The sequence below is a fragment of the Plodia interpunctella genome, chromosome 13, assembly GCF_027563975.2.
Source record: "Plodia interpunctella isolate USDA-ARS_2022_Savannah chromosome 13, ilPloInte3.2, whole genome shotgun sequence".
NCBI classification, from domain to species: Eukaryota; Metazoa; Arthropoda; class Insecta; order Lepidoptera; family Pyralidae; genus Plodia; species Plodia interpunctella.
In genome coordinates this window covers 5,847,662-5,875,518 of record NC_071306.1, presented here as the reverse complement: position 1 = coordinate 5,875,518, position 27,857 = coordinate 5,847,662, and the positions used below count along the sequence as shown (strand labels likewise).

At 36.3% G+C, this 27,857-nt stretch overlaps 1 protein-coding gene across 2 annotated transcripts; it reads right to left on the bottom strand.

Moving 5' to 3' along the window:
• Positions 1-249: 249 nt before the first annotated feature.
• Positions 250-27,224, bottom strand: clu (clueless). 2 transcript variants are annotated; one of them, XM_053753041.1, is made up of 24 exons: positions 26,820-27,224; positions 16,821-17,033; positions 16,067-16,746; positions 14,832-14,993; positions 14,567-14,720; positions 13,923-14,056; positions 12,355-12,491; positions 10,948-11,177; positions 10,610-10,746; positions 9,943-10,137; positions 9,568-9,780; positions 8,989-9,163; positions 8,521-8,626; positions 8,063-8,442; positions 7,381-7,583; positions 6,834-7,040; positions 6,467-6,697; positions 6,043-6,125; positions 5,830-5,959; positions 4,955-5,227; positions 4,610-4,735; positions 4,054-4,269; positions 3,423-3,643; positions 250-3,018 (listed from the first exon to the last, which is right to left on the bottom strand). In XM_053753041.1, the coding sequence occupies exons 1-24, from the start codon at positions 26,935-26,937 to the stop codon at positions 2,895-2,897; spliced, it is 4,848 nt and encodes a 1,615-aa protein (XP_053609016.1). In that variant the 5' UTR covers positions 26,938-27,224; the 3' UTR covers positions 250-2,894. The 2 variants fall into 2 exon arrangements, with proteins under 2 accessions (XP_053609016.1, XP_053609015.1); XM_053753040.1 differs by having other exon boundaries at positions 16,821-17,036; positions 26,820-27,223.
• Positions 27,225-27,857: the final 633 nt, after the last annotated feature.

Here is a 27,857-nt window from a genome sequence, read left to right as displayed (position 1 = left end):
CTTAATAACATAAGTACCTATTTTATATTCTAACTTATATTGTGTTACTTGTAACTCAATTGTAAAGTGACTAAAATGCGTGACACTCTCACATCTATTAATGTATTATGTTGCTTATTGCTAGCCCTTGTCATTTTATTCAAGTCGCCTAAAGGCTACTGACATGACTTACGAACACCGCTACATATTTGGGTAGGCAGTAAGATAATAAATATGAACCATAACAAAGTGTTAAATGAAAGATATCAAGATTTTAAAAACGATTTTATTAGTATACTACGAACAGAGCCGTATTTACATGGTCGTCATATTGTTAAAGAAATGTAACAACAACAACATGATTATTGTTCGCTTAGGCACATACTTCATCCTACAACATTCTTAAACTGATTGCATTCATTGCTCGTTGCACTAGTTTCGCCTCACACATAAAGAAATGGGGAAAGAAGTTTCGTCATAAATTAAACAGGTAAAAGTTAGGTTTTGTTTGATACTATAAGAAAATATTGAAGAACAATATATATATTTATATACTAACTACTATATATACTAATATACTAATTTAGAAAACAGTGGGCGTAACTAGTGTAACTACTGCATATCCATCAAAAACATAAAGCATGTTGTTCACCATGATAACACTAAAAGTTAAGCTTTTTAAAACACCGCCGCCCCGGGCCATCGCCTTCACCTACACTTCTCATAGACCTCTGTTTCAATAATAATGCTTATTGCTACAGAAACACCATTAAACGGAACCGTTAACTTACGCAAACATCGAACACAAACGCAGAATAAGGCACATTTATCCGGTTCAAATTCAGCCAAGAGTACATTCAGTATAGACACAAGACTAAGAATCGAAGCTAAATCCGATAGGATAAGTGTGATTTTCTAGTATAACTATCGTTCATAATAACATTTCAGTACAGATATACATCGGTTTTAGCAAAATATCAACAATATTTGTAACTCTATTATATATATCTGATGCGTCAATGACTAGTGTAATAATTACGTGGTATAAATACCATTCATAATTCTGCGCTTACATTTGCAATAAGCTAATAAAGAACAATCGCAGACATGGTTTAGTTGTATGAAAAAAATAAAAATTTGATGTTTCTCTGAATATAAAAGACATATGCAATTTTGTGCTACATAATGTGTTTGGATCAATTCCAATGCCCAGATTTAGAGCGCGTTTCTACTTAATAAGTGTCAATGTTTACAATCCGTTAGTGTAATATGAAGGTACATAAGAATGTAACTCTTTCAGTTCTTCAGTAAAAACACGCCCTTTCGTATAAGAATATTATTGTCACAGAACAAGAACACATATTTACAACTAACCAAGCCTTGACATCAAGCTATGATAGCGAGAAGTTGCTACCAGTAGAATATTTTATTAACAACAGATTTAAAGCATTTGAAGGTTATCAGGTAAGGTCTACCGCGCAAACAAGGCAAGTGACTCGATGATAAATGTATAAAACATTACATATCACAGACTAACAGAAGTACATATTACATAAAAGAACTTACATTCACTACTTTATATGGCACTAAATACTAAAATCTGAAACTAAAGTAACAATAGGGGCAGTGTTCATTGATACAGACTGGCTTTGTTTCTTACGTCCGCACGCTAGCATCGAACATTACGAGCGATCAGCGAGCTGGACTTCTCCAAACCCTGTTACATTTCAATCACAATATAACTGAATACTAAATCTATGGGTATTCAACAATATACTCCCGCGCTAAAAAAGAAAATAATACTCGACACTAACAATTGATAAAATCATTATTCGCGAGGAATCTGGCTAGCACCGCGGCCGAGCTCCGGGTTCACAACCAAAACTTATTGCTATTATCACTACTTAGACATTGCACTACTTTGGGTGTCCATACATTGTGAATTCCGAACGGAAGCATAAAATTAAACCTACATCTGCGTGATTTGAGCGAAATATAGAAATATATGCACATGCATAAATAAAATCTATTGCACTGCGAGAATTCATTAAATTTAAACACTTAATTATTTGATCAAAATAATATCCTCAAAATTTGACTAACAAAAAAATCTACATCAAACCTTAGCACACTATCCACTACAGCATACATTCATAGATAAGGAACAATATCATCAATCAATAATTATAAAGTAACAATGTACTGGGTGTACGTGACATCGTATCGCAAACCCTGGAAAATGACAAGACTTACAAATAATTAAATAAACGTCGGTTATTCATAGCATAGTTCATTAAATTGCTTTTTATTGTAATATAACATGATAACATATAATTAAATTTATAGATTCAAAGTTATTCGATCGACAATTCAACTAAATTTGAAAATAAAATATGTAAATGTTGAACAAATTGCATAGTCGTAATAAAATTTATACAAAAAATATTTAAAAAAGCATCCGACGCAAAAGGGTTCAAAAGTCTACTTAAAATTTGCGCTACGATATCTCACACTACAATCATAAATCTCTATAAATAACGTCAGCGGGATCTATGAATCCCAAAGTCACCGTACGCGGAACAAATTCTTAGCAATATTTCGCGCGATAAGTATCATATAAATTATAGTACTTTCTAATTTATTCATAAAAAGTCAACGAGAACGCTTTTAACATTTAGCTAAAATATCTTTTGTATTTAGTACTCCTTCCAAACATGACAGAACGAGGCAAAACATATTTACGACTAAAATAGTTTTTAAGCGTCCGTTAACATTACAGCAATAAGCGCGCAAATATATCGTCTGACGCACAACGTAATGAAATCTTCCACATTACCGCAACTTTGGGACAACAGATCCTGACGCATAGAGGTTTACAGCCCGCGGTCTCCAGCAGCGGCGGCCGGCCCCGGGCCTCAACTGTCCGCGGGCGGGGCTCCGCCCTCCTTGAGGCTCAGCTCGCTGAGCACTTCTGGGAGCGGTAAGTCTTTCAGTTGCCTCTTCTCGATCTCCGCTTTGAACTGCTCGATGTCGTGACGGCTGAAACAAATGTTGAAGGTTAAAAAACAGATAAGAAAATACGTTTCACGATTATTTTTATCTTTTCAATTTATTAATAAAAATAGTTTGCAGAATCAATTAAATAATTATGTTTATTTCGTGTGCCGTTCAGTACTTTTAATGCACCTTTCTATTATATGGCGTAAAAACAGCAAATTAGTAGCTTTATATATAGCCTATAGTTGAAAATAATAAGGGGCATTAACAGGTAAATACCCCCAGGAATCACTATACAGTAAGTTATTGGAAACTACCAACTTTATTAATATTTTTATTAATTTACCATTTACTTTACTGTGTATCTGTTGCAATCAATACAATACTAATGTAATGTTGTATATATACATACAACATTAGTTGCTCAAGACCGGTCGGCGTGTTACCTGATCTGCACAAAGAGGATTCCGTTGATGAGGTTGAGCATATCAATGACGGAGGCCATGCCGGGCGGCTGTATCTGCAGCGGCGGCGCGTGCGGCGCATGCGGCGGCGCGGAGTTAGCGCGGCCCAGCTCCGCCAGCCGCTTCTGCAGCACCACCGCCTGCTGCGTCAGGTGCCGCAGGCACTCCGACGACTCCCGCGTCTTCTCGTGCTGCTCGCCCAGCTGGAAATAGATGCTTCGTTTAGCATATCCCCGAGATCTATGGACGGGGAACTCTGTATGATAAATGCGTAAAAAAGAGTTCCATGTCATGATAATGAAAACAAGTAAATTGCATAATGAAATACTCTCATCTCATCGGAAAATCCTTCATCTATTGTCTCATTCAGTGTAAAGATGGTCGCTTGATTTCAAAATATTAGAAGTAATATCCGTTTTTACTGACGAGTCCAAACATGTAAACAATCTTCACAGAACTTGATACCAGCTCCACACTGCCGCCGAACATTGCGCAATATTTATGAGTGATTTTATTTACCACAATGTATGCCGAATTCTCCAAAGTTCGGCGACAGTGTTCTTTTGAAAATAAATAATGTGCCATCCGAGCATCCGACATCGGTCGCACTGACCAGCTGTTTGTAGATGGAGTAGGTCTCCTTCTCGTGCTGCAAGGCGGCGCGGAAGTCGCCGAGACAGGAGAGCGTGCGCGCCAGCAGATGGCGCGCCACGGCCGCCTTCAGCGAGCGCGGCCCGTGCGCCGCGCTCGTCACGCCCAGCGCCTTCTCCGCGAAGCGCAGCGACAGCTCGAACTCGCCCACCGCGTGCAGAATCAGGGCTATGTTGCTCTGAAACACATTCATATATAATGAATGACAATTATTGCGTGCACATCGAGTTGGTCTAAGAGAAAAATATTTTATAATATATTGTCATTCCTTTGTGTTATTTGAGTTTCAATTTAATGCGAACTGTAACAATCTTCGACTGTAAAAAGAGGTAAAACAGAAGCGGCTACATGACTATTGATTTAATGAATTTGCTAATATGTGGATGCTTAATAATTCGAAGCTTCGAGGCTTGCTTCAATTAATTATTATGGGCAAAAATTAGCTGGTAAACTTTATTAGAAAATTCACTGCATGCTGGATGGAATCAGATAATTTAAATAAAAAATAATATACTTACGTCAAGCAACGCCATTTCGGGGTGGTTTTCGCCGCACACCAGCAGCGCGAGGTACCTCGCACGGTACAGGAGTTTCAACGCCGTGCTCACTTGGCCATTTGCGAAGCAGTATAGTGCCAGGTGGGACTGAAATTAAAACAAAATAAAGGCTATAAACCTAAACATTACACACTTTCTCAACATCGCTTGTTTGATTTAAATATACCTGGTTCATACGACATTTGGACCTAGACTAGTTTCTAGTATTTCTATTTTAGAAAAAAACATTCGAGATTTGAGAATAATTCATCAAGTGTCTAGCTAAGTATTGTTTTTATTATCTTTAAAAATATTTTAGTAACTTACATATTCAGTGATAGTATACGGATGGTCGATGCCATTGACCCTCTCTGACATAAGCACGGCTTTCTGCTGATACGCCATGGCGTCCCTATGTTCTCCCGTAACATAGCACAGTCGCGCCACCATGCGGAGACACTGCGCAATTTCCCCGTGCATAGCGCCGTAAACATTATTGAGGAGATTTAGGGCTTCGGCGATCATTTCATGTCCTTCGTTCACGGCCCCAGCTTGGATTTTGTTCTGGCCCGTCGTGTAGAAGTTGTATGCGTCTGATGCCTGGGAATTATCGTGAGTAACGTGAGAAGATTGGAAAAATATACTGAATGGATGCGCGATTTTTTTGTTACTTTCTCGTCAGAAAACCCTCACAATTCGTAGAAATAGTGACGGATATAAATTTCAAGAAGTGAATGTACTTATATGCCTCATTCCTTTTTTGCAATATCATAACATAATGCGATGTAAGCGGTGGTGGTGTACTGGTTAAGACGCCCGCCTGTGGATCGAAAGGTTCCAGGTTCGAATCCTACTCGTGCCACATGAGTTTGTATACCAATATGACTCATGTATAGTAATTTTCATCGACCACCACTTGCTTCCGGTGAAGGAAAACATCGTAAGGAAACGTGCACACTGGTTGATTCTTATTAACTTCTGTGTGAAATGGAGAAGGCAATGGCAAACCACTGTCAGAAAGTTGTGTGTGTTTCATTCCACGTAATGACCACGACCCTCAGCCGTGAGGAATACGACTATGAAGAAGAATTAACATAATATTACGAAATTATAACGGTGATATTTAAAACATATTAATCATCACCATCTAAATGAAGTATTTCTTTTTATATTTTGAAAATATTTTACAGAAATAAACTCACCCTAGGATTGATATGTTTGACGACTGGGAAAATATTCATGATATCAGATCCAGTGAAGGTTGGTTTGCTCTTATTATCGAAGTCATATTCACGTAGCATTAGCTGCAAACCTACTTTTAAGGCAAACGATCTGTAACAATGTGAACATGTTAATCGAACTTTCGGATAGGGTATAATATAAATACATTATAGTTTATCTTTGGGAGTAAATACCTGAGCAGTGATATTTTTTGAAGGCCGTTCTTTTCTATAACGGCTTCCATATTTTCAGCGTTCAATTCATATCCCCAGTAAGCCTGAAAATAAATGTGTTATTATTACTCAAATCAAAATCATAATGATTGATCACCAATAGTTACCTGAAAATATTGATTTCACAAAAATAAAATAGTATTTTTGTGTTAAAATTAAGTTTATATTTAGAGTTTTAAAATTCTCGTGGTGGTGATTGGAATTATGTACAGTTGGTTTTACACAATTTCATCACGTCACAAATTAGCTTTTTAGGACATTACTTTCATGTTTAATAACTTTCGAACTAAGAACTTCGAACTTGCTATATTTGCAACAAAATTCAACAATAAGTACTGTGAAGATCGTTTACATATTAGAACTCGTAAAAACAGAATATAGTCACCTTGAGCTCCTGCCGTATCTGCGAGAACAGCGAACGCTGCGTGAGATGCTGCCAGTCGGCGGCGGGCGGCGGCGGCGCGGCGTGGTGTTGCCTGCGCGCGCGACGCGAGCGAGTGCTGCGCGCGCGCGACACGGGCGCGTCGCCCGCGCTGGCGCTGAGCGCCGCGCAGCTCCCCACCAGGCAGTTCAGGAAGTGCGCCACGGCCGAGCCCGTGCACATGGGCTCGCAACCCTGGTACACGAATTATATCAGTACTGGCCGTGTTGCCTGCATATCTATTCTAAATTTCTGTCAACCGGCAAGCTATGGTAATAACTTTTTTATAATATTTGATATATGTTATATAATGTTTGAGCACCAGGCATACCTGCAGGTATGCGGTGATAGCATGTTTGGCGGCGCGTAACACGAGTTCGGCGACCGCGATAGCGTGAAGGTACCCTAGCTGAGCGTGCGGACGCAGCGCCGACGCCACGCGGCCAAGGTAGCGGATGTTGATGCCGCGCGCGTGCAGCGCCTCAGTCAGGCCCGCGCCGTCCATCGGCGTCGATGTGTGCTCCAGGCACTCGCGGACCTGGAGAATAAATGCGGATTAAGTTATATAAAAGTAGTGACTGATTCAATTCGACCCTCGATGAAACACATTTGCAGCCCTACTCGATACTATACTCAAAAAGGATGAATTTATTGCAGTAAAAGCAACTATTGTCACGATTTGAACTTCTTAAAATAGCTTTAATCGTAGAGACTAACGCAGTTCAATTTCTACATTTGAAAATCATCAGCTGAAAAAATGTCTCTCAAAAAAGACAGAATAATTTCAACCAACATAAAAAATGCTGTTTAATGTAATTACTATGTGCAGTTCGTACAGTAGTGGAGACCTAAAAACTAAAAAAATATACAATACTCACAAATGCAGGAATCTGCGTAGTGAGCAGGAAAGCGGCGGCCTCCTTCACCAGATGGCGCTGCTTGGCGAGTTGTTCAGGGGTGGCCGCGTGTTTGATGCCAGCGGAATACACGTCAGGGTTGAACCGGACATCGAACTCAGACTCCTTGAGGGACGCCACCGCGCGCGCGGCCGCCGCTACCACCGCGCGAGAGCGTTCACCCGCTGTTTGTTAACATTCAATATTTTGAGTACAGTCTTGTGTCTACAATCTATTTATAAAGAGTACAAAATAAATGAACACGCTGTCTCCCCTTGGCCAGCAGTACCAAGTGTTTGATCATTCTACTTTTATTATTAATATTTTTTTGCCATTGCAATGGCAAATAAACAACTGACGCGCAACATATTGTTTTAAAACTTTTTAAATAATAAAATAAAACAAACAGGCATGAAATTCTAATTTATAATTTTAATTGTGAACGTAAAAAAATAACTGTAAATTAAATACAGAAAAGGAATCAAATATTGTCTGTGGTTAGTTCAGATAACAGTTAACTTTGTATATATATTTAATGATATCAATAGTTCATACTGAATTTAGTGATTTATGATGTATTCTAAGTATTCTATAAGCTACAGTAATCAATATTACTCTTTTCTATAAGCCAGTTGATCAGCAAAAATTAATAAAAAGTACTTACAATCGCTCTCTTGTTTATCGCCACTGCAGATCGAGTCTGTGATACTCTCAACAATCTTTTTGGCAACATCTGTGTCGATTTCTGAATAATTTTCATTCAATAACAATTCGTCATCTTTGGTTTTTTCCTTTTTATCATCCTTATCAACATTTTTGTCTTCTTCATTTTTGGCACTTTCTTTTTCTTTACTTTCCTTCTTATCTTTTGTCTCCTTTTCTTGACTCTTGCTATCTCTCTTAGTCTCTTTCTCTTCAGACTTCTTTACTGTGTTTTCTTTGTTAGCTTCAATTGACTTTTGTTCAGGAGTTTCTTTTTGTCTCTTAGCACTTAATTGTTGTAAATGGAACGCAGCATAACGAATAAACATGAAGTAACGAGCCCTATAAAAAAGGCAAATTAGTAATTGTCCATCTACACATCATCAATTATATTATAACAATTATCAGATGTATACTTACTCAACAAAACTATCGACTAATTCCTGTCTAAGGCAGCAAAGCTTATGCTTGTGGATTATAGGGAAACCCATAGACTTTATATCCTCTCTCAGTTCATCATCCTCCACTGAAAAGAAGAAAAAAACACATTTTATACCATGCCTACAATTAATCTACACCCAATTTGAGAAACAAATAATAACTAACTACCACTGAAGGGATGACACATCGGTAGAAAACCTGGACTCTGGTTGACTATTTAGTTTTAATGCATATGCGACTAATTGTCACTAGATGTCGTTGTATAAGTCATGTCAGATGCCTTCGAACAAAACCGGACACCAGTGTTAGCGTGATATTGCGATAAGAGAGACTGAAAGGTCAAAGGTCTGCAACGTTCAACCACAACATATACTTCCTGATATATATAAAAAATGTCACGTGAAGCGTATTTTACATAATGACAAAATGTATGAATGATAAACTCACATTGCAGGAAGTTGACGTCGGGCGGAAAAGTCCTCAATAGATCTAGAATGTAATGGCGACCGTCGTTGCCGATGATTCCCTTGCACTCCACACTGGAGCACAATTCGACAGTTTCTCCATTCGCGCTGATTACAGAATGGGGCATTATCTTCAGTTGCTGGCCTGCTTTGCTTAGCTGAGGGACAAATTGATTTAATAGCTTTCGTTTGTTTATACAGTTTGCGATAAATTACACTACAAGCTCAAAGAGTTATGTTAACACTCCCTCTGCATGTTTAAATAGTTCTAGACAAATCAAACTCAGGTAAAAAAATAATATATTAAAACTTATTAACTTATATATTATAGTTTTTTAAAGAATAATCTCATTTTTCATTCATTTGTATTGAACAAATAAAGTTTGAGCATTGTTTTTTCGCATGACTTTGTATGTAACACTTGTCATATCTGTTCTGTTTGTGCTGAAGTAATAACTAAATGAAAATTATTTTGTCAATGAGCCGTTTATCAACATTGCATAAATAAAATCATGGTTAACTCTCAATATACCGATGTTTTTAGTACACTATCTACACTGACCAGTTCCATATACTGGGGGTGTGTGAGCACGGTGGTGCCGAAGTCGATGCTGCCGTAGACCACGCTCTGCTCCTGCTCCTTCTCCAGGATGCCGGGGATGATGGACTGCGCTGTCACCCGGTACCCGCGGTAGTCCACCACCACCGTGCCCAGGGTGTGCAGACCCTGCGTGTCCACTGCGCTGTATACTCGTACACCTTGGAGGTCGTTACGCTGTAATAGAAAACGTAGAGAATCATATGGTTTTTAACACTTGTACCTCCTATTGGCTCAGCATCATATTTATGATGACAATGAAAACTTCACAATCAAAAGAAAGAAACATTGAAATCGATACACAACCGCATTATTGAAAAGAGAGTAATCAACACTCACAGGAGCCACAAAAGCCGCAGCGTCGCCGCCGAGGTCCTTATAATGGTCGCGCACATCGAAGCCCAGGGAAAAGAAGATGTTGTTCCAGATGAACATCTGCATCTTGGGCTCCTCGCCCGGGTTGATGGCCATCACGTTCCCGTCGACCACCGCCATGGCGCCGCGCGTGGCTGCGGCTACAAAGTCACTGTGCACCTGTAAAGAAAACAAAACAATAAAGAGTTCAATATTCGCATCTGAAATCGGGGTTGCTACTTGAAGAAAGCTCACTAGCGCCACCAATTTCTTTTAATTAATAGTTAAGACTGAAAGCAAAACCAAGCAAAGTGGTATTATTTTTTAGTTTAGTAGCTAAGTGCAGCTACTAAACTAAAAAATAATACCACTTTGCTAAACCCACTGGATAACAGGATTTTATTAGACATTTATGTTCTCCATTAGACAAAATGTAGTCACAATTTACGACAAGGTTTTTGGTGGCCATCGTTTTCTTTTTAGTAAATTGTAGCAATTGTGTCCAATAGAAAACGAGGTGGAGGGGTTTGTCTGCCTATACAATATGTACCACTCACGCAGCAGCAGTGTCCAGTGCAGTCCCGCGTTTATTCCGGGATGAGGTGCTCGTACCCCAACTTCGATGGAAACTCTTCAGTAAATATATAATTACCTTGAAGATAGCTCGCTCGCGCAGCAGCCGCTCCGGCAGCGTAGCACGAGGTAGCTCGCGCGTGGTCTGCAGCTCCTCGTTCCAGTCCCGCGTCTGACCCGGAATGTGCTCTTCATACCCCAACTTTGATGAGAAAGCTGCAATCATATTCCATACATTACAATTGGCCATTTTACTGGATATAAAAATAAATTCAAAATTATTGACTTAAAACAATTCAATACTTAATTCAATTCTTCGCACCTATCTACTTCGCACGTAAGATTAGTAACTAAGACTCGCACATTCCGCTGCGTACTTCCGTTCGACGCATCAATTTCTAAATTCTAGATACTTACTATCTTCAGCACGAATCGCGTCGACCGTGTGATCAAGGACCGGCGAAGCCCACTGGTACACCTGGTAAGGGGTGGCGACCCTCTCGAAGGGGTGTTTTTGCATGCGTTTCTTCTGGACCAGTGTGAAGTTCCGCTTGAAGGCTGGCGAGATGATGCTGAGCAGCTCGATCAACGAATGGCAAAGTAAAGACGGACTTGATGGTCGAGGGTTGAACACTTCTTCGGTGGACCTAAAAATGAAAAAATATTGTTCGTTTCCTGTAGTCATAATAAGTTTGACATTATATAAATTAAATATATGACATATGTTTTGGTTAGCGATGATTTTTAAATACCCTGTTGTTATGTCCCGCTGCTGGGCAAAGGTTCATTTTCCCAATAACAAGGTCTCAATCGTCTCGTATCATTTTAGTAAGAACTTGTCAATATCGTCCCGCCATCTCCAACTTTGGTTGACATTCCGGTTCTTTTCCCTCGGAGCTATATAACTCGCGACAAATTATTATTTTAAAACAAAAGCATTGCCAGATTATACTAAAACTTACTACAATATTATTATAAAAAGATGACATACATAATATATCAAATAGCCGAAACTAGGCATTCGAGTTCTAGTTCAATTTACAGTTACGTCGATGTAAATTAAAAATGAAAGTGGAAATAATTAGAAACAAAACCATCAAGGTAACAAAACGCTAATAGATAGTTAAGAATACAAATAACCCTCAGGTCAAATTAGCCAACTTACATATCAATAGAAAAAAGAAACGCATTATCACAATGAGCTCGGTGAAAAGCTGGCTTTACTTACAATAGTTATTCTCTATAATATTATTCTCTATTCTGACGAATAATAGGGTATGCATAAACTTCATGGTTCTTAATAATATGTAAAATTACAATGGGAACATTAATATAGAGATAAAACCATATCTCTATACTGCATAAAAAAAGTCTTCTGTCTGTCATAAACATATATTTATCTTTATGACTTTAATATGTGCGTATATAAAAAAAAAAACAAAGTCCAAATTATTTCCATTGTGAACATCATAATTTGCCGTGGGTTCACAAGGTACATAATTCGTTAATACAGATAATTTATATACGTATATAGATGAATGATCCTAATAATATTTGTGTAGGTTTATGATATTAGTAGGTGTGTAATTTCTAATGCGTATTTTTATCACTAATTCCAATCTTCTATTCTATTCCAATCTTCTTTCTGATTTCAAGTCCACAATTTACGCATTTCTATTGAAGTAAATCAATATAAATAAAGTATAACATCTTTTTATCTTATGGGGCAGCGTTTAGCTGTACACATGTACAGGGGGAGCACAAGCTCCCCTTGTGGCAGTCTATTGAAGTAAAATTAAGTTGTTAGTTATAGTCGAGACTTACTGGTTAAGGTAGAAACCTCTCGGGCACGCAGTTATGTGGAAGTGCCTGTCTTCCAGCGTGATCACGTGAAGGTACAAGAGGTCCCCGCACATCTTGCGGGGCCCGGGGGGCGGGTTCCAACCTGATGTCGTCAGAACCTGTTGATCAAATTCATAGTTGTTTATCGTAAATCTTTTGGTGGACTTTGTTACTAATCAATTAACTAGACTTATTTTTAATACTGTGTATGAAGAGTAGAAAATAATTGAGGGCACTTGGCTAGCACACTGGACGTTTACCAATCTTGACCATTCCATTTGGTATTGCAGTGGCAAAATATGTACTTTGTTAAAAACTCGTTTTCTATACATTATAGACAGACTGAATTTGCATGGTTATCAGATTCTGTCCTGAAAATGTATAACAATCTTAATAAAACATACTCTTCCACTTTTACATAAGTATGTCCATAGTTTATTTACATTTTAATTTCGTAATGTAATAGATAAAATTCCATAGATTTTTTAAAAATCTACAAACATCTCATTGATAAATTCAAAATATATAAAAAATAGCGTTACTAAATACATATTTCTATGATACCTATTCATTTGGTTTTTGTACATTAGTATTGGGTTTGTTTATTTTGTTACGGTTTATATAAAAGTCTAGTAAAACTTTTTCTGACGTTATAAAAAATTTCAAGATGGGCAAAGCATGATATTGCAGTGAAAAATCTAAAACATTTGATAATTTATTTACTTAAGTGTAACAAACTATTTACACAACGTACATTGTGTTGCTAAACCTTCAGACAGCTCATAAAGGCGTGTCACGTAATAGTGCATCTAAAATATCATTCTAATTGCCTGTTCGGCTACCACATAAAGGGGTACTAAACTGCGACGGTTAGCGCTTTGTTTAATTGACATGTAACTCTAGTAGGACACATCTAGTTTCAATGGCTTTGAGTAACGTTATATTTTACAGGGACAGGGACAGCTTGCTTACACTAACAACAATTATATTATACTACTTAGCAGTAGTATAATATAATAACATTAAACAAACCCAATTCCCAGCAGTAATCATTCCGACCCCCAAAAAAATAATTTTAAATTGACTATTCAAAGTTCTAATGACTGGACAAATCTAATAAAAAAGTACTTAATTTGATTGTAATTATAAATTATATAAGTCCTGAACTTAAAGCTAATTTGGTTGTAATAATAAATTATATAATTCATGATTCTTGTTTTTTTATCTATAGATACTATTGCAAATAAAATTCCGCGCGATATGATTTTATCAGATTAATAAATTTACCTAACATGTGACCTAAAAAACCAATTCCTGTTCGACTTATTTTGGGTTTAAGATAGATTTCTAGAAGAAGGCGAAAAGTTTTCAACGAGTTAACAAAATCAACTCACCTACTTAGTTTTTCAAAATATCTTGACAAAGAATTTATACACGAATTACGAAGAAATTACTCCATCATATTTGGCGGCCCTTATTATAGCAAATTAGCACTAAAATCTATAAAATCATAAAGTTTTGACCCAGAACCTGTGAAGAGTTGACATTACCTTCAGACACTGAGGAGCCTTGTTCTCCTTGGTCAGTCCTGGATGCAAGGGCAGGAGAGGTCGCTCAGTGCTCCCGGGCATTATGTACCCCGGAGGGGTGCAGTCTACGCTTTCCGGGCGTGATTTCTTTTTCTCTGTCAAACAAAATGACATCAAATATAGCTTGCCAATGTGGCATTGAAATCAAAACTCATGTATCTTTAATAGAGAACTTTGAAAACGAAACTACACAGTGTATAGAGTATATTTAAAATCTAAATTTGAAAATCAGACTTCTCAGTGTTAAAATTTGATATATCGTTAAATATTCTGAATAATTACAATTTCATTATTATTTAGCCAAGCGGTACTTTTCAATGTTGTTCAATGTTGGCTCGTGATTGGATTCTATTTTCTTCAAGAGTTTAATGATGGAGATAAAAGCAATCGTGCACACCTTTTATTTTTATTAATGCATTATAGAGTGTTGCTTTGTCGGATGAACCGCATGCAATTGGCGTAGTTTACTCTTCAGTAAAAATGTTTTGTAGAGAAATTGTATTTTTATTGTGAAACTGGAAAATTCGAGTAGTTTATGTTCTCGAAATTCTTCTTATCACTTACAAGGCATGACATAATATCAACGAAGTATCGAAAGTAGGTACCTAAGATATCACCCTGCGTGATAACATTGAGGAAAGCGAGCGAGCTGCATTCTTGTCCGGCGTATGCGTCAGTGTAGTCTATGGACTTCAGTAGGTCTCTGACGTGACGCACATGGATCCTAGCTTCGCGCATAGTGTAAGGTTCTTCCACAACCTGTAGACGAAATAAACAATTTTACCATACATATTTCAAATAAATTTATTTTGGCTTAAGCAAAAGCTATCATATAAATATTTTCAGATATAAAATAGAACATAAGTGTACCTTGATTATTGATCCCTCTTTCAACCCTTCGATATTCTTCAGCTCGGCAAAATTGTCCAACGTTACGCCGTCAAGTTGCAACGAGAAACAGGTCCTGTGACACGTGTCCTCGCGGTCCATCAGCACCTGATGAATTTCTTGTACCAGCTCCATACTGGACACCTACAAATAATATACTTTAAACATAGTATTCTTCCTATTTAGAAGAACACAAACAGTGACTTTCGAAACGGGTTAAATTTATAACAAACGTCTTGTCACACGAGGTCGGTGCTTAAAATTTGAATGACTTATAGGGATTTATATTCAATCTCTGTCATCTCATCCAAGCCTACTAAGCTTGGTTGTGAGCAAAAAATATATAATGTGCGTTCGACAATAATAAAATATTGAGTAAACTATGAATATCGAATATTCAGTCATCGCCACATGGCGACCCTGCCAAGACTAATCTGCATACATGGCTAAAGACATTTTTGAAACAAACTATTACAGATAATACATTTATCCTAATGTGCTATTAAGATAATAAGAATAAGTAAAGAAAATAAAATACAATCTCAACTGTCGTAATTACATTTCTGACAATAGCTAGGTATTTTAGGGTCTCAAGCTCTCAAGAGTTATTGATTTATTTTGGAACTTTTTTTACCGAACCATATGACAAGTACGGCGGTTCTTGTTTTCATAGCTGTAGATGTCACAATTGCCTCTTCTTTGTTTTGTAGTAGCAATGACAACATCTGTACTGTTTAATTATAAACAATCTGCTTCAACTCAGAAAAGAATTCAAGACAATTCTATCGATGTACAATAAATTTATCCAAGAATTTGCTCTGAGATGAGAGAGATGAGAATGTACATTTCTGAAGATATCCGTAAATCCATATTAAACTCCGTATCAATTGATGAGTGCTGTTTAATATCATACAACAATTTGCAATGTAACATCGAGCACATTTTTTTCCGATAGATTATCTAGTCTATTTCTTGTTCTTACTATAGCTAGTTTTTGTCCGGGACAGAGTGAATTTCTTTGCGAAAACGGTACAGACATGATTCCCATACAAATTTTCCTCTATTATAGTCATTAGGGGGTAGATTTTTGTGGGGGTGAAAGCGGAAAAGACAGACTTTCGTATATGTGATATTAGTATGGATTATGTATATTGCGCTCTTTTTGAAATGCAGTGATAATTTAAAAAAAAATAAAAATTCTAAACTTTTAAACTTACCTGAATATCCAGAGGCTCTGCTCCCGGGCTAACAATTTTGACAGTGAATCCCATGTCCTGTATAAATACAACTTCAGCATCTCGTTTCTTGTCATCACCATCTTCACTAGGAGTCGACTCCCTGTCCTTTTCTCCATTAAGTATTTTACTGCATTCACCGTTAACTTTATCAGATACATTTTCAACATTTTTGGATTTGTCATTTTCAACATTTTTGGGTTTGTCGTCCTCTTTTTTAGTTTCAGTAACCTTATTTTTAATAGGTTCTTTTTTCTTCTCAGTGTCACTATTTTTATCAGTCGCTTTAGCCTTTTTATTTTCTTTCTTTCTATCGGATACCTTATTTTCAGACACTTTAACGGGGCAAACTGCTGGTAATGCTACATCGACTACACTCCCTTCGTCAGACTTACTCGATTTAGTCTCGTCTGAATCACTGTTAATTCCATTAGTAACTACTTTAGGGTTATCACTACTACTAATAATATCACAATCTGTATCTTTTTTGGGGTCACCATTCAAAATGTTCTCAATTGAGTTTTGTGTGCCGTTCACTATTGTTTCTTTGGTACCAAAATCTTTTTTATTTGGGTCGCTGGACAACGTATCCCCATTTACTTTCGTAACATTAACGGATTTATGATGTGATGACTTATCATTTACCTTGCCCTTCTGGGATTCTGAAATAAAATAACATGTAAGTAACACAAACGTACTGTACCTATGTATGTATTTCAAGTTTATGAGTACCTACCTGTACTTAATGAAAAGGGCACAGGTGTGCTATTAGTTTGCGGGGAGGCAGGCTTGCGCGCAGCGGCCGCATACGAAACACGCGTAGCAGTCGCGTTTCCACCACCGCCTTCGTCATCTGCGCGGCCATTCGGTGTGTTTGCATGCCCGTTGCTACATGACACATTTACACTGACTTCCTTCTTCATTTTAGGAGCCTTCTTTTCATGTTTCTCTACTGTAACAAGGAAACATACTTATGTTCTTAAATAAAAAAAAAAATCATTTTATAGAATGTTATCATTTTGTTCCAGTTCATTCACAAATAAAATAACATATCTTGTCACTTGTCAAATACGCAAGACTAAAAGAAGTAAAATTTATTTAAGCGCCTATTAATAAGTCTAAAATAATCCATAATTCCGTATCTGTCTTTAGTTTAAATCTTCTGTATAGAATATATTGGATTACCTGAGGTTTAAAGTAAATGAAAGTTCAAGAAGAAGGAAATAGGTAGTCATTTATCAGCTACTCACAACATAAGTGCCACTCCCACCAAAAGATAAGTTAGGTCCTGTTTATTGCCAATTGATTAAAGTATTTTAGATTTCGATAAAGATTTGTTTTTAAATATGGGATTATGATAATGAAATGTCTTTTCATATAATCTGAAAACTCGCGCCCGGTATTACATCTACATTTTTTACTGACATTTCTCACGGTCGACAAATGTAATTTATTTCAATATCTGTCAGCTTGGTGAATGCGTGGCAGACGGTGTTGTTTTTTAAAAGTAGTATTGGGTCTGCGAATAGAGAGGCGGTAGCGAAGAGAAGATAGTGCGTCCCATGGCGACGGAGCACGTGGTCTTCGCTGGCGCAACGCCAACTATCTCCAGCAGCGAGTCAATAATAGACGGCAACGGGATGCCGCCAACAATAGACGCCATCGACGGCGAAACAGCTTTATCTGCATATGTACTATTTTTTTATTTTTATTGTACACAACTACTAATAAATACGTCACTGATGCATTGGTTGACGACGACATCGTGAACATAGTTATTGGGTGAATAATAAATTACATCTCAGTACAAATATGTAATTGTTATTTTTTCTGTCTTATGCTCACCGTTTCGTATCCGATCTTCACTTATTTTTAGGTCGTTGTCGTTTGAACAGGCTATTTTAATATATCAGTTAAAAACCGTAAGATAATTAACTGAACGCATAATATTACGACGACGATGATAAAGTACGACGTGGCCTAGATTACAATCGAGTCTAAGTTCTTCACACAAACATGATAAGGAGAACATTGACAATTGGTCATAATGCATACGTTAATAAACCTTTATGGGAACACATATTTCTCTGATGTCTGACGTCGTTTTGTAAAAATTCCAAAAAATAAATCGGCCATAATGCTTGTTTTTGTTTGAGTTTCCTTCCGCCAATCCAAACTTTATTTGTTTCTCTTATTTCAGAAGCCGTTTAGAGCGTTAGAGCAGAGTCCCCAAATTCAAAAGATAGTTATAGTAATTGATAGGCCGCCCGCTATTCTAAAGAGACAATTCACAACATACATTTGTCGTTGTAACTTATGATTATAAACCCCATTGCAAGTTGAAATTAATGTAAATTAACATTTTCCGGTGTTTTGTTGCTATTGCATAGGTAGTTCATGGTCCCTTGGCATGTTCCGTAAATGTGTCTACATTCCTAAATTCTGAATTTTGATACCTATGGGGAAAAATTGTTGTGTTGTTTAACTCTTCTACGTCATTCGCTAATTCATAAAAGTTTCGTCTTTTCAACGACTAAAGAATCATTATAAACTTTAAAATTTATAATTGCAGGATCTTAGTCACTTAAAATAAAAACAGACCAGACTCGTTGAGCCTTGCTGGTCAAGTTATCTCGTCGCGTCTTATCGACTAACTATGTCCTTACTATCTTAATCCTGAGTGGTTAGTGCGGGTTTGCATTTCACTTCTCACCATCGAATCTATCCGAAGTGAGACGGAGCGAACCAATCACAATCACACCGCAGTGTGGTTGCTGTTGCGACACTATGGAGCAATGTGATTGGTTCGCTGTGTCGCACTTCAAATCGCTTCGATGGTGAGAAGTGAAATGCAAACCCGCACTTCGCCCACTGTTGTTGTATCGAAATACAAAACATTTCATGAGCACATCCTTACGATTTTAAAATTATGTCAGACAGCTTGATTTCCGCAGTTCTGGGGTTTTAGTGCTGTCAGTCACTGCAACATTTATTACAACATGTTCATTCTTGCTTGATAACTTAATATTAACGTGTTTATCACCAAAAAATTGATGTTATCTTTTCTTAACTATTCAAACAAGATAACAAAACAAGCGCCTGGGACTCAAGATAAGGCCCAAATCAAAATTGTGATAACAAGACGTTGACTTTCCGGGTTGCTACACAACAAAAAGGACCCAAAGGAAAATAAGACTACGCTAATTTATTACAATATTACATATTATTTTTTTATTAATATGAGTGCATTGAAATTAAACTAACTAAACCAATCAGAAAGGATTTGTTTATAAAATTATGACTAGGACTAAGGATACGAGTAGTTATTTTGTTTCTAAAACTAACATTTTAAGAATATTGCACTATTATTACCAAGAAAATCAAATTGATACATACTCAAGTATTTTTGTAGTCAAGCCAATTGAAGTGTATAAGCCCCATAAACATAACAAAAAATGCACACAATGAGCATCGTTACAAGTTGCACAATACTAAAGTCATGTCGGCACAAAAGACACACAACAGATGCAATAGCTATGCCGCCACAAAACAAACTACTATGCTACTACGCCTTCGCTTGAAAGCATCCAAGCCTAATGAACATAATAATTAGTTATTTAATATACCTACGTTACCTAACTAAATAAACGATGTGGAAATGGAACAAATTATAAAGGCACAAAAAAGCCTATTAGATTAGTTATTTTTTAAATCGTCAGGAACAGTTTACGAATGTTGTGACGATATAGCACATTCAGTCGATACATACATAGACCAAACTCCTGGATTTTAGATTCCATATTTAGATAAGCATCGTATCGCCCCTTGTTGTTCGAAACGCAACAACGGCCATCAATGAATAATGCAAGAAGACGCCAAAGTGGCGGTGACGGAGCTTGAATATTTAACCTTTAGCACACGGATTATTGTTTGAAGTATTTCCTTGACCTTAACTTTCCTCGAGCGACGATACTTATTTTAGCCCTCTAAGTAACGCAGGAAAAATCATTAGAATATCCTGCACTTTGTTTATATTTTGACTTGACGTATTTACAAACTAAGATTGGCATTTGACATAAATCAAATACGCACAAAGGTCCATAAAAAATCTAATCAGATCTTTTTCCCTAATCGATTAATGATAAGAATTGGATTGGCTAACTAGGAAACGATATGGGATATTTCCAGTTGATAACAATCAGAAGAAGCTTGAGAACATCAAGGCGCCAATAAGACCTAAACAAATCAAGACAGTACGGGGATGCGACAATTAAACTTGAGAATACCTATAAAATAGATCTTAGCAATAGAAAATCTCGAAAACGCAATAAAAATAAATGTTTACATATATAAAATAAAAAGTTGTTACAACAATTATGATAAGAACTACTATTTTGTTACGAAGTTTGGGGGTCGAATGTAGGTTATACGCTTAAATGTACAACTAAAATTTTATAGTGGCACAAGCGTCGGGTTCGAAATAGCTGCATAGTGGGCATGGCAACAAGCTGAATGCATTTATTTGTATGAATCGGTGGCACGAGTCGGCGCTTCCGAACGTTGCGGGGAGACACTGAATATTTACTGAAGCCATTTCTCGTTGCAAATCATTGGATAGACAGTCAATAATGAACGGGCTGTAATGTCGCCGGTTCAATCGACTGACGCGATAGATTCTCATAATAGATCGTCCAAAGTACAGACTTTAGACGTATTTTTACAAGTGCTGACTGTAATTGGATTGGACAACAGTAGGCTTCCTTAGATGAGAAGGTAATTAAAAGTTGGACGACTGAAAAGTAATTTCACTCATGGATAAATTCTTAAGAGGCGATGTGAATTATCGCTCAAGCGTACAAATCGTGTCTAAAGAAATGAGTAAAACGATTATTATTATTAACTATTGTTATTTCCTTGAAGAAAACAGAGTTCGTCTTTTCAAGCTATGTAAAAATTATCATTAATCAATACGTTCCTTTGAACACACAGCTCACGGCACGGGTAACTAGGAATAAACAAAATGTCATCTCGCTATCTGTATGACTTATGTATTCTACAAAGTGTATTTCCGGCTATCCTAAATTAGAAACTATTTCTCACAAAAGCCGCTTTAAACTAACAAATGAATCCTAATTTGTAGTTTAGTTTCAGATGTATCTCTGTCCATAGTCAACCAGAGCAGATAGAGAGGAATAAATTAATAGTTTGAAAAACACCCTAATCGTGGTCCAAGTACAACATCATTCATCATCTTTCTAACAAGTCCCAACACGGCTATGATACGATATTCCTTCATGGAGTGCCAGTGAATATCTTCCAGCTTCATCATCAAGACCTTGATACCTAATCGTGGTCAAAATTCATTACAAAACTTTTCTAACAAGTCCAACCCAAACACAGGTATGATACGATGTTCCATTAGGAAGTTCCAATATCTTCCGGCTCCATCATCAGATCGACAGTACCATATTATTGTGTTGTCATCAGAACTACATACAGCTGCCAATTTTTATGATCCTTGGAAGATGGTTAAGTTAGTTACCTCAGATTCCAGTACATAGTTTTTTACATACATACAGGCCGACATAATAAAAGCGTGTTAAAAAGCAACTGACACGGTTTGCACAAACAAATGTTGCTTCCTAGATTGCTTAAATTTTTGTCTGCTGGCTGTCAACTTCTTTCCATATATAAATCGCATAAGTTAAAAAAAAACGAATGCAACTTTTGAGTAGCAGTAGTTCGGTTGTATAGCACGTTAACTAAGGTCCACTGGGTCACAGTCTGTCTGGGCCTTTTTCTGTTCTTGTCGGTGTGCTTTTTTATTAAATGACGACTCCATTTGCCAAAAAAGTTAATGCGAAGATGAGCTGAGCATAGGAATTAAACTTCGATTGTTCTGCAAACTAATGTTTTACAAAACACTTACAAACATTCCCATTACAGCTTACATTCATCGTTTTCCAGCATATGATTGGATTTGGAAATAAATTTCCTCATACGTACGTACAGGGATTCTACGACCAAAATTAATTTATCCTTGACACTTTGAAACACGATTTGCATATTGCTGATAAATATGATTAGGTAAACGGAACGTTTATTGGCAATTAGTGAAATCGGCCTTTACAACTTAAAATTTAATAGTTAAGTAAATACACATCAACCGAAACATTTTAATTGCGCTACGCAGCTTTAAGAGCTAATGAAGCGGCCAGCCAGTCAAGCGTGCAGCCGCCAATGACCTACTGGAAGTAAAACCTAGTGGTAGCGCTGATTCAAACTCAAAGAGAAACCTCCAAATCAATTGAAAATAATTACTAGTAAATAATCTGATTCTGGTCCTGGCAGAAGGGGCAAAACCAAGGATTTTAGCTTAATATGTCATGATATATGTGTGCCAATCGTGAGACAACTAAAGACGCCGAAGACCATTCGAAGTGGAGGAGAAAAAGTATCAGCGCGGACCTCAGCCAACCAACCGGCTTCGCAAAACGAACAGATGAATGATAAACTTCTGATTACTGACGAATGATAAATTAATTACGAGCGTACGAAGCGAAGTAGAGCGCTGGCTGAATTCTTGAAACATTAATGGCTTGGAATAATAACAAGATTAAAAGAAAATGTGTAGTTTCAGATATCACCTTTGTTCCCCAATAGTATTACCTAGATACTATGCCTAGATAATTTTCACATTCTATATGTTGTTCCAATTGAACAATACGAATCGAATTATTTGGTTTTTTTGAATGCAGCTTTTACACCAATTATACCTACATATAATATTCAACATCTGTGTTGATATTTTAATAATAAAAGTTGTTGACTCTGGTATTCTTACTGGCCCTCAAATTGCTCGGTCACGAATGACATAGTATGCTGCAATGTTGAACTAACTCGTCAGTGACTTCAACATGGTAGCGCGGTCATATTTCTAAGGTTCATTACATCCAAATAAAAATAACAGAACCTATAGGTTCCTCTCTTGTCACAGTCGGTTCTCTGTGATAGGCATAATCTGTGGCTAAACAGGCGTAACGGAATATAAATAAACTAGCAGCCCGGCCCGGCTTTGCTCGGGTAAAACCATAATAAAAAATAGCCTTTGTAACTCTATACAAATATTTTCTGTTTATATTATTAGTATGGATTAACATAAAAATTATAGTCACTTTCGGCTACAAAAAAACTATTTTTAAATAACAAAAATTTAGAAGTATGTTTTCGTGCTTTTTATCTTTTCAATATCCAGTAAAGTGACACTTGGATTTACGTAGTTCCTTCTCTCTCTCTCTCTCATCTGATTGTATTCATAGTTGAGCGTCGGAGCCCCAGGTCCGCTTTCCGACTTTTTCATCTCCATTTTACACGATCGTCGTCAATGTCGCTAGTTGTCAGACAGACCGTTGGCACGCATATCATTCTTGATGACATGGATTCGAATTTAGAGTTATTTGATAACAACATGAGACAAGTAATTACGGGAAAAATACAAATTCAGGGTGGTCTTATCATTCGTGCTAAAATCACAAGCTCTTATCAGATCATGTGTAAGTAAACATCTACCTACATTGATATCACAGATCAATCACAAACCTGCCAATAACGCCCCACAACATTATAAGATACATTTCGATCTTGATAACACTACATATGTATGGATAACACTACTTTATCATATTGGTATTTCGAGAGAGAAATCTAATTTTAGTGCACATTTTGTATGAAACTAAGAAACAATTTATGTTTTTGCTTATGATAATATGCAGAATTCTTTATCATACGAATGACGGCGAAGCGTGTACAAGATGACGAAATAGTTGATAACCAGCGTAAGACCCGTCCCTAGTTTCTTACCAATCATTTACAACTATAATATAACCTGCATTATTATGCAACAATTAAATATATCTTCCTGTCTTTAGATCGTTCTAAATCACGGAGTAGTAATTAGGTATACTAAAAGCCTGCTAGGTGATGCAGTTTTTGAATATGGATTCAAAAACTGCATCATGGGATGATACAGTATTGTGGAGTGTGTGGAACGTGACTATAGAGGTAACCACTTTACAGTATCATGACATTATTTTATTACAGAGCCAAGAGTTGCGAAACTTAAAGCCACGTTCAGTTGTATAAATGCCTATTGTTGATAGATGACAGTTTCTTTTTCTTTCCTTTCCTTGATTGACTTTTACAATATGCACAGAGGCTGCTAATACTTCAATTCTCCTTCGCCTCAGCACCAGCCACTCCTGGTTACATTAACCTGCGCTGGAGCGTCTTGAGACTGACAGGTTGCCTACACCCAAGTTACGCCACTTCATGGGAAATCTATGTAGAAAGGTATACTGCGCATAAGAACTACGTAGATTAGGCTACTTTTTGTGATAAGATTCCCTCTGTTGGTTAGTTTAAACCTAACTCAATCTCAGGACGTACTCCGATTCGTCTTCTTATCGAGTGTGTCATTGCTAACATTGGTATCAGATTTTACTCACGTCGCCTAAACGCATCTGACATTACTTTTCAGACTACCTACCGCCACCTAGTAGCAAGTTATTCTGAGAAGGATATTTCTCTAATTTAAGGATTGAACCTGACCGTTAACATTTCGAAAATTTCGATTAGTCAAGTGAGGGTATCAATATTTGTACTAGCAGTTGCCCTGGAAGTATGCTTTTTTAACAAAGTGTTAATGGATAACGTCGAGTCTGTGTTGACACGATCAGACGAAACTGTGGCAGACCTAATCTAACCTAACCGACCGAAAGAGTTATGATTGCCACCATATCTCTCAAGAAACAAAAGAAAGATAAGCAGGATGATTCTATTAAATTAGTGCTTCACACTCTGTCGGCCGGTTGGCGGCGTTAGCCAAACCAAATCATCTGTAAACATTAATATATAAGCCGTAAACATTTGAAGAAAGTCAAAAAGAAAATTTAATTATAAGTTTATTTGTTAAATACAACATACTTCTTTTATACAAGTGGCAACAACTGAAAGTAAATAATAATAATAAAGATTGTCATTTAAAATATTGAATATGACTATTTTACTAATAAGATGTTGTCTTTTTATTTTCAACACATGTCACACAGATGTGATCATAACAAAAAGTCCCTAGTGGAGGTTAATCCATCATTGTTGATTGAAAGGTTTGTCAAGCATAACAAAATATTATTTCCATTGAAATCCCTTTATGAACAAAAGATAAAAAAGTTTTTTGCTTCACTCTCTAGAATTACTATAGTCCAAATGGTTATTCAGGGTTTGGATTTGGATACTTCAAAAGTAAAATTAAAAACCTTTAAGATCACTTTGTTGTCCGTAATTTTTTTTTTTGCTTGAATAATAAAAATAAATATTTAATCAAATCATATTTGCCATTTTTCCTATCAAATGATGTCATAATTTATTGTATATAGGATTATGATTATTTTATGTGATTAAACTTTTATTATTCTGACAGATGAATTTTATTCTGACAGATGTAAATAAAATCTTGCAATCCTCTCTGGATAGATAAATTATTAATATTGTGGATAACTACAAAAAAGCATATATAACCATTTTCTAATAGACTATTTCTATGACACCAAATAAAATTAAAATTTAACACAAATTAACTGATGTCTATATATTTGTAAATCATGGCCAGACATAGATAATGCAGTGATAACCTAACTCTTAGAAGTAGGTGAGGTCAACAGTAATAAAAATCAAATTCATAAAAAAGTTAAAACATACTTTAAGCTAAAATATGTTTCATCTCATTCCATCAATTATTGTCAAGCATGATAACATATTTTATCTAAAGTAAACTTTTTTTTATGACGGAGGGTTATTTTTTAAATGTCCATCATTAGGCATTGTCAAAAAATAATAGATAATGTATTTATATAATTTTTGTCTTTGAACTAGGTATAATAGAAAATAATAATGTACATACTTACTACCTGACAGTAGTAGATTTGTATGGAATGTACAGTCCATAAAATGCCTGTTAATAATTGTACTAAATAATCAATATAGTTAATGGATATGGTAAATCATATCTAGGTAAAAAAAAAATAAGTACATAAAATTAAAAAAATAGTTTGACCATCTAAATAAATTTGAAGAATGAAGATATATGTAAGTAAATGAGATAGAAATAACATTAAGTTCCTGCTGACTTTGTAATTATTAATGACTTTCCTGCTGACTTTGCATTTTAAATTCCAAAAATAATTAAGTCCATAAATCCTAATAGTTATCATAATCATAAGTTATAAAATTTGTAGTTTAGCTGTTTTAAACTATGCGTCTCACATTCTTGCAACTGATGAGAATAAAAAGGAAGATATAGGTAGGTATAGATACCTAAGTAAGCCTATGCAACACAACATGCAAGTTGTGTAATGATTTCCCATCACTCACGCAACTTGCCGTCGATACGGCTATATTTGTTTTATTATTCAACAGATCAATAAGTAGTGCTTTTATTGTTCAATGTCATTTTTTATGATAATTAGATACCTACTCAGACGGTTCTGATAAGTAAAAAAATAGGTGCACATGGCAGGTATGGTTATCAGTAATAAATGGGATCACATGATTTTTATCATCACATGACTGCATTCAGTTAGTGCATTAAACTGATACCTTCCAAATAGTCTAATTATTAATTAGAACTACTGAAAACTCAACGTTACATAACTGAGGGCAAGAACATTTTTAAACTTACCTTTAGTGACATTTTCATTACCACTCTTGTCGCTCCCATTACTGCTTACAGGACATTTTTTCACTTTTTGAGTAGTATTTTTAGAAGAGTTATCATTCACTTCACTACCGAGAGCCATCACAACACGAGGAATCAATCCGCCAGCGACTGACCGCGACGAGCACGGCTCCACACTCAGCTGCAAGAGCACATGCGGTAGAAATAAGGTTCAATTTTGAACATGCAGAGGACGAAGTCCAAGGAATTAAGACAATTTGAATTCCATGTTGTAAACGTCGTAGAATAGAAAACTTTGATTTAGTACTTGAGTAGCCTTGTAGTAATGAAAAACCTGATGTTTATTTTGTGAAACTTAGTGTTGAATTTACTGAAAATGCATAGGTAAAGTCTATTTTAATTTATTTCGTAATACGCGTTCGCGACATCTGTTGACATAAAATGGAAACAAATTTTAATCAATGACAGATACTGACGTACGACTTTTCGTTTAGAAATCAAAACAACATATTTTAGGACACTCGCTATCCCGCAGTAATGTTTTGGTGAAAATATGAACAAAATGAGAGGGCAATATGCAAATATAATCCAATTGACTACCTAGGCATATTATTAAACTTGTCTCTATTGAACGGACTACAATACAAGGTTAGGTTTTATCGGAAATGGATTGCCTTAAATGACTTCTACAATTTAAACAGGACCGAACTCAGTACTTAACTTGTGCCCTAGAGAACATTTATACTTCGTGACCTCTTCGTGACCATTGGTTGATATTCTTTCACTACAGTGTCATAGGGCTTAGTGTGAGTTGACAATCACATCATAGTGTTAGTTGTCGTTGCGTTACAATAGCGAAATGTGATTGGTTCGCTGCGTCTGCGTCTCACTAATTTCACTTCAAATCGACTCGAAACGATGAGAAGTGAAATACAAATCCGCACTAAGTCCTCAGATATATTTCATTGTCATTTTACAGAAGAAATGAAGTGAATCATTTCGCAGGTGAATTAGAACTTTCCATAGAATTAGTAGGTACTC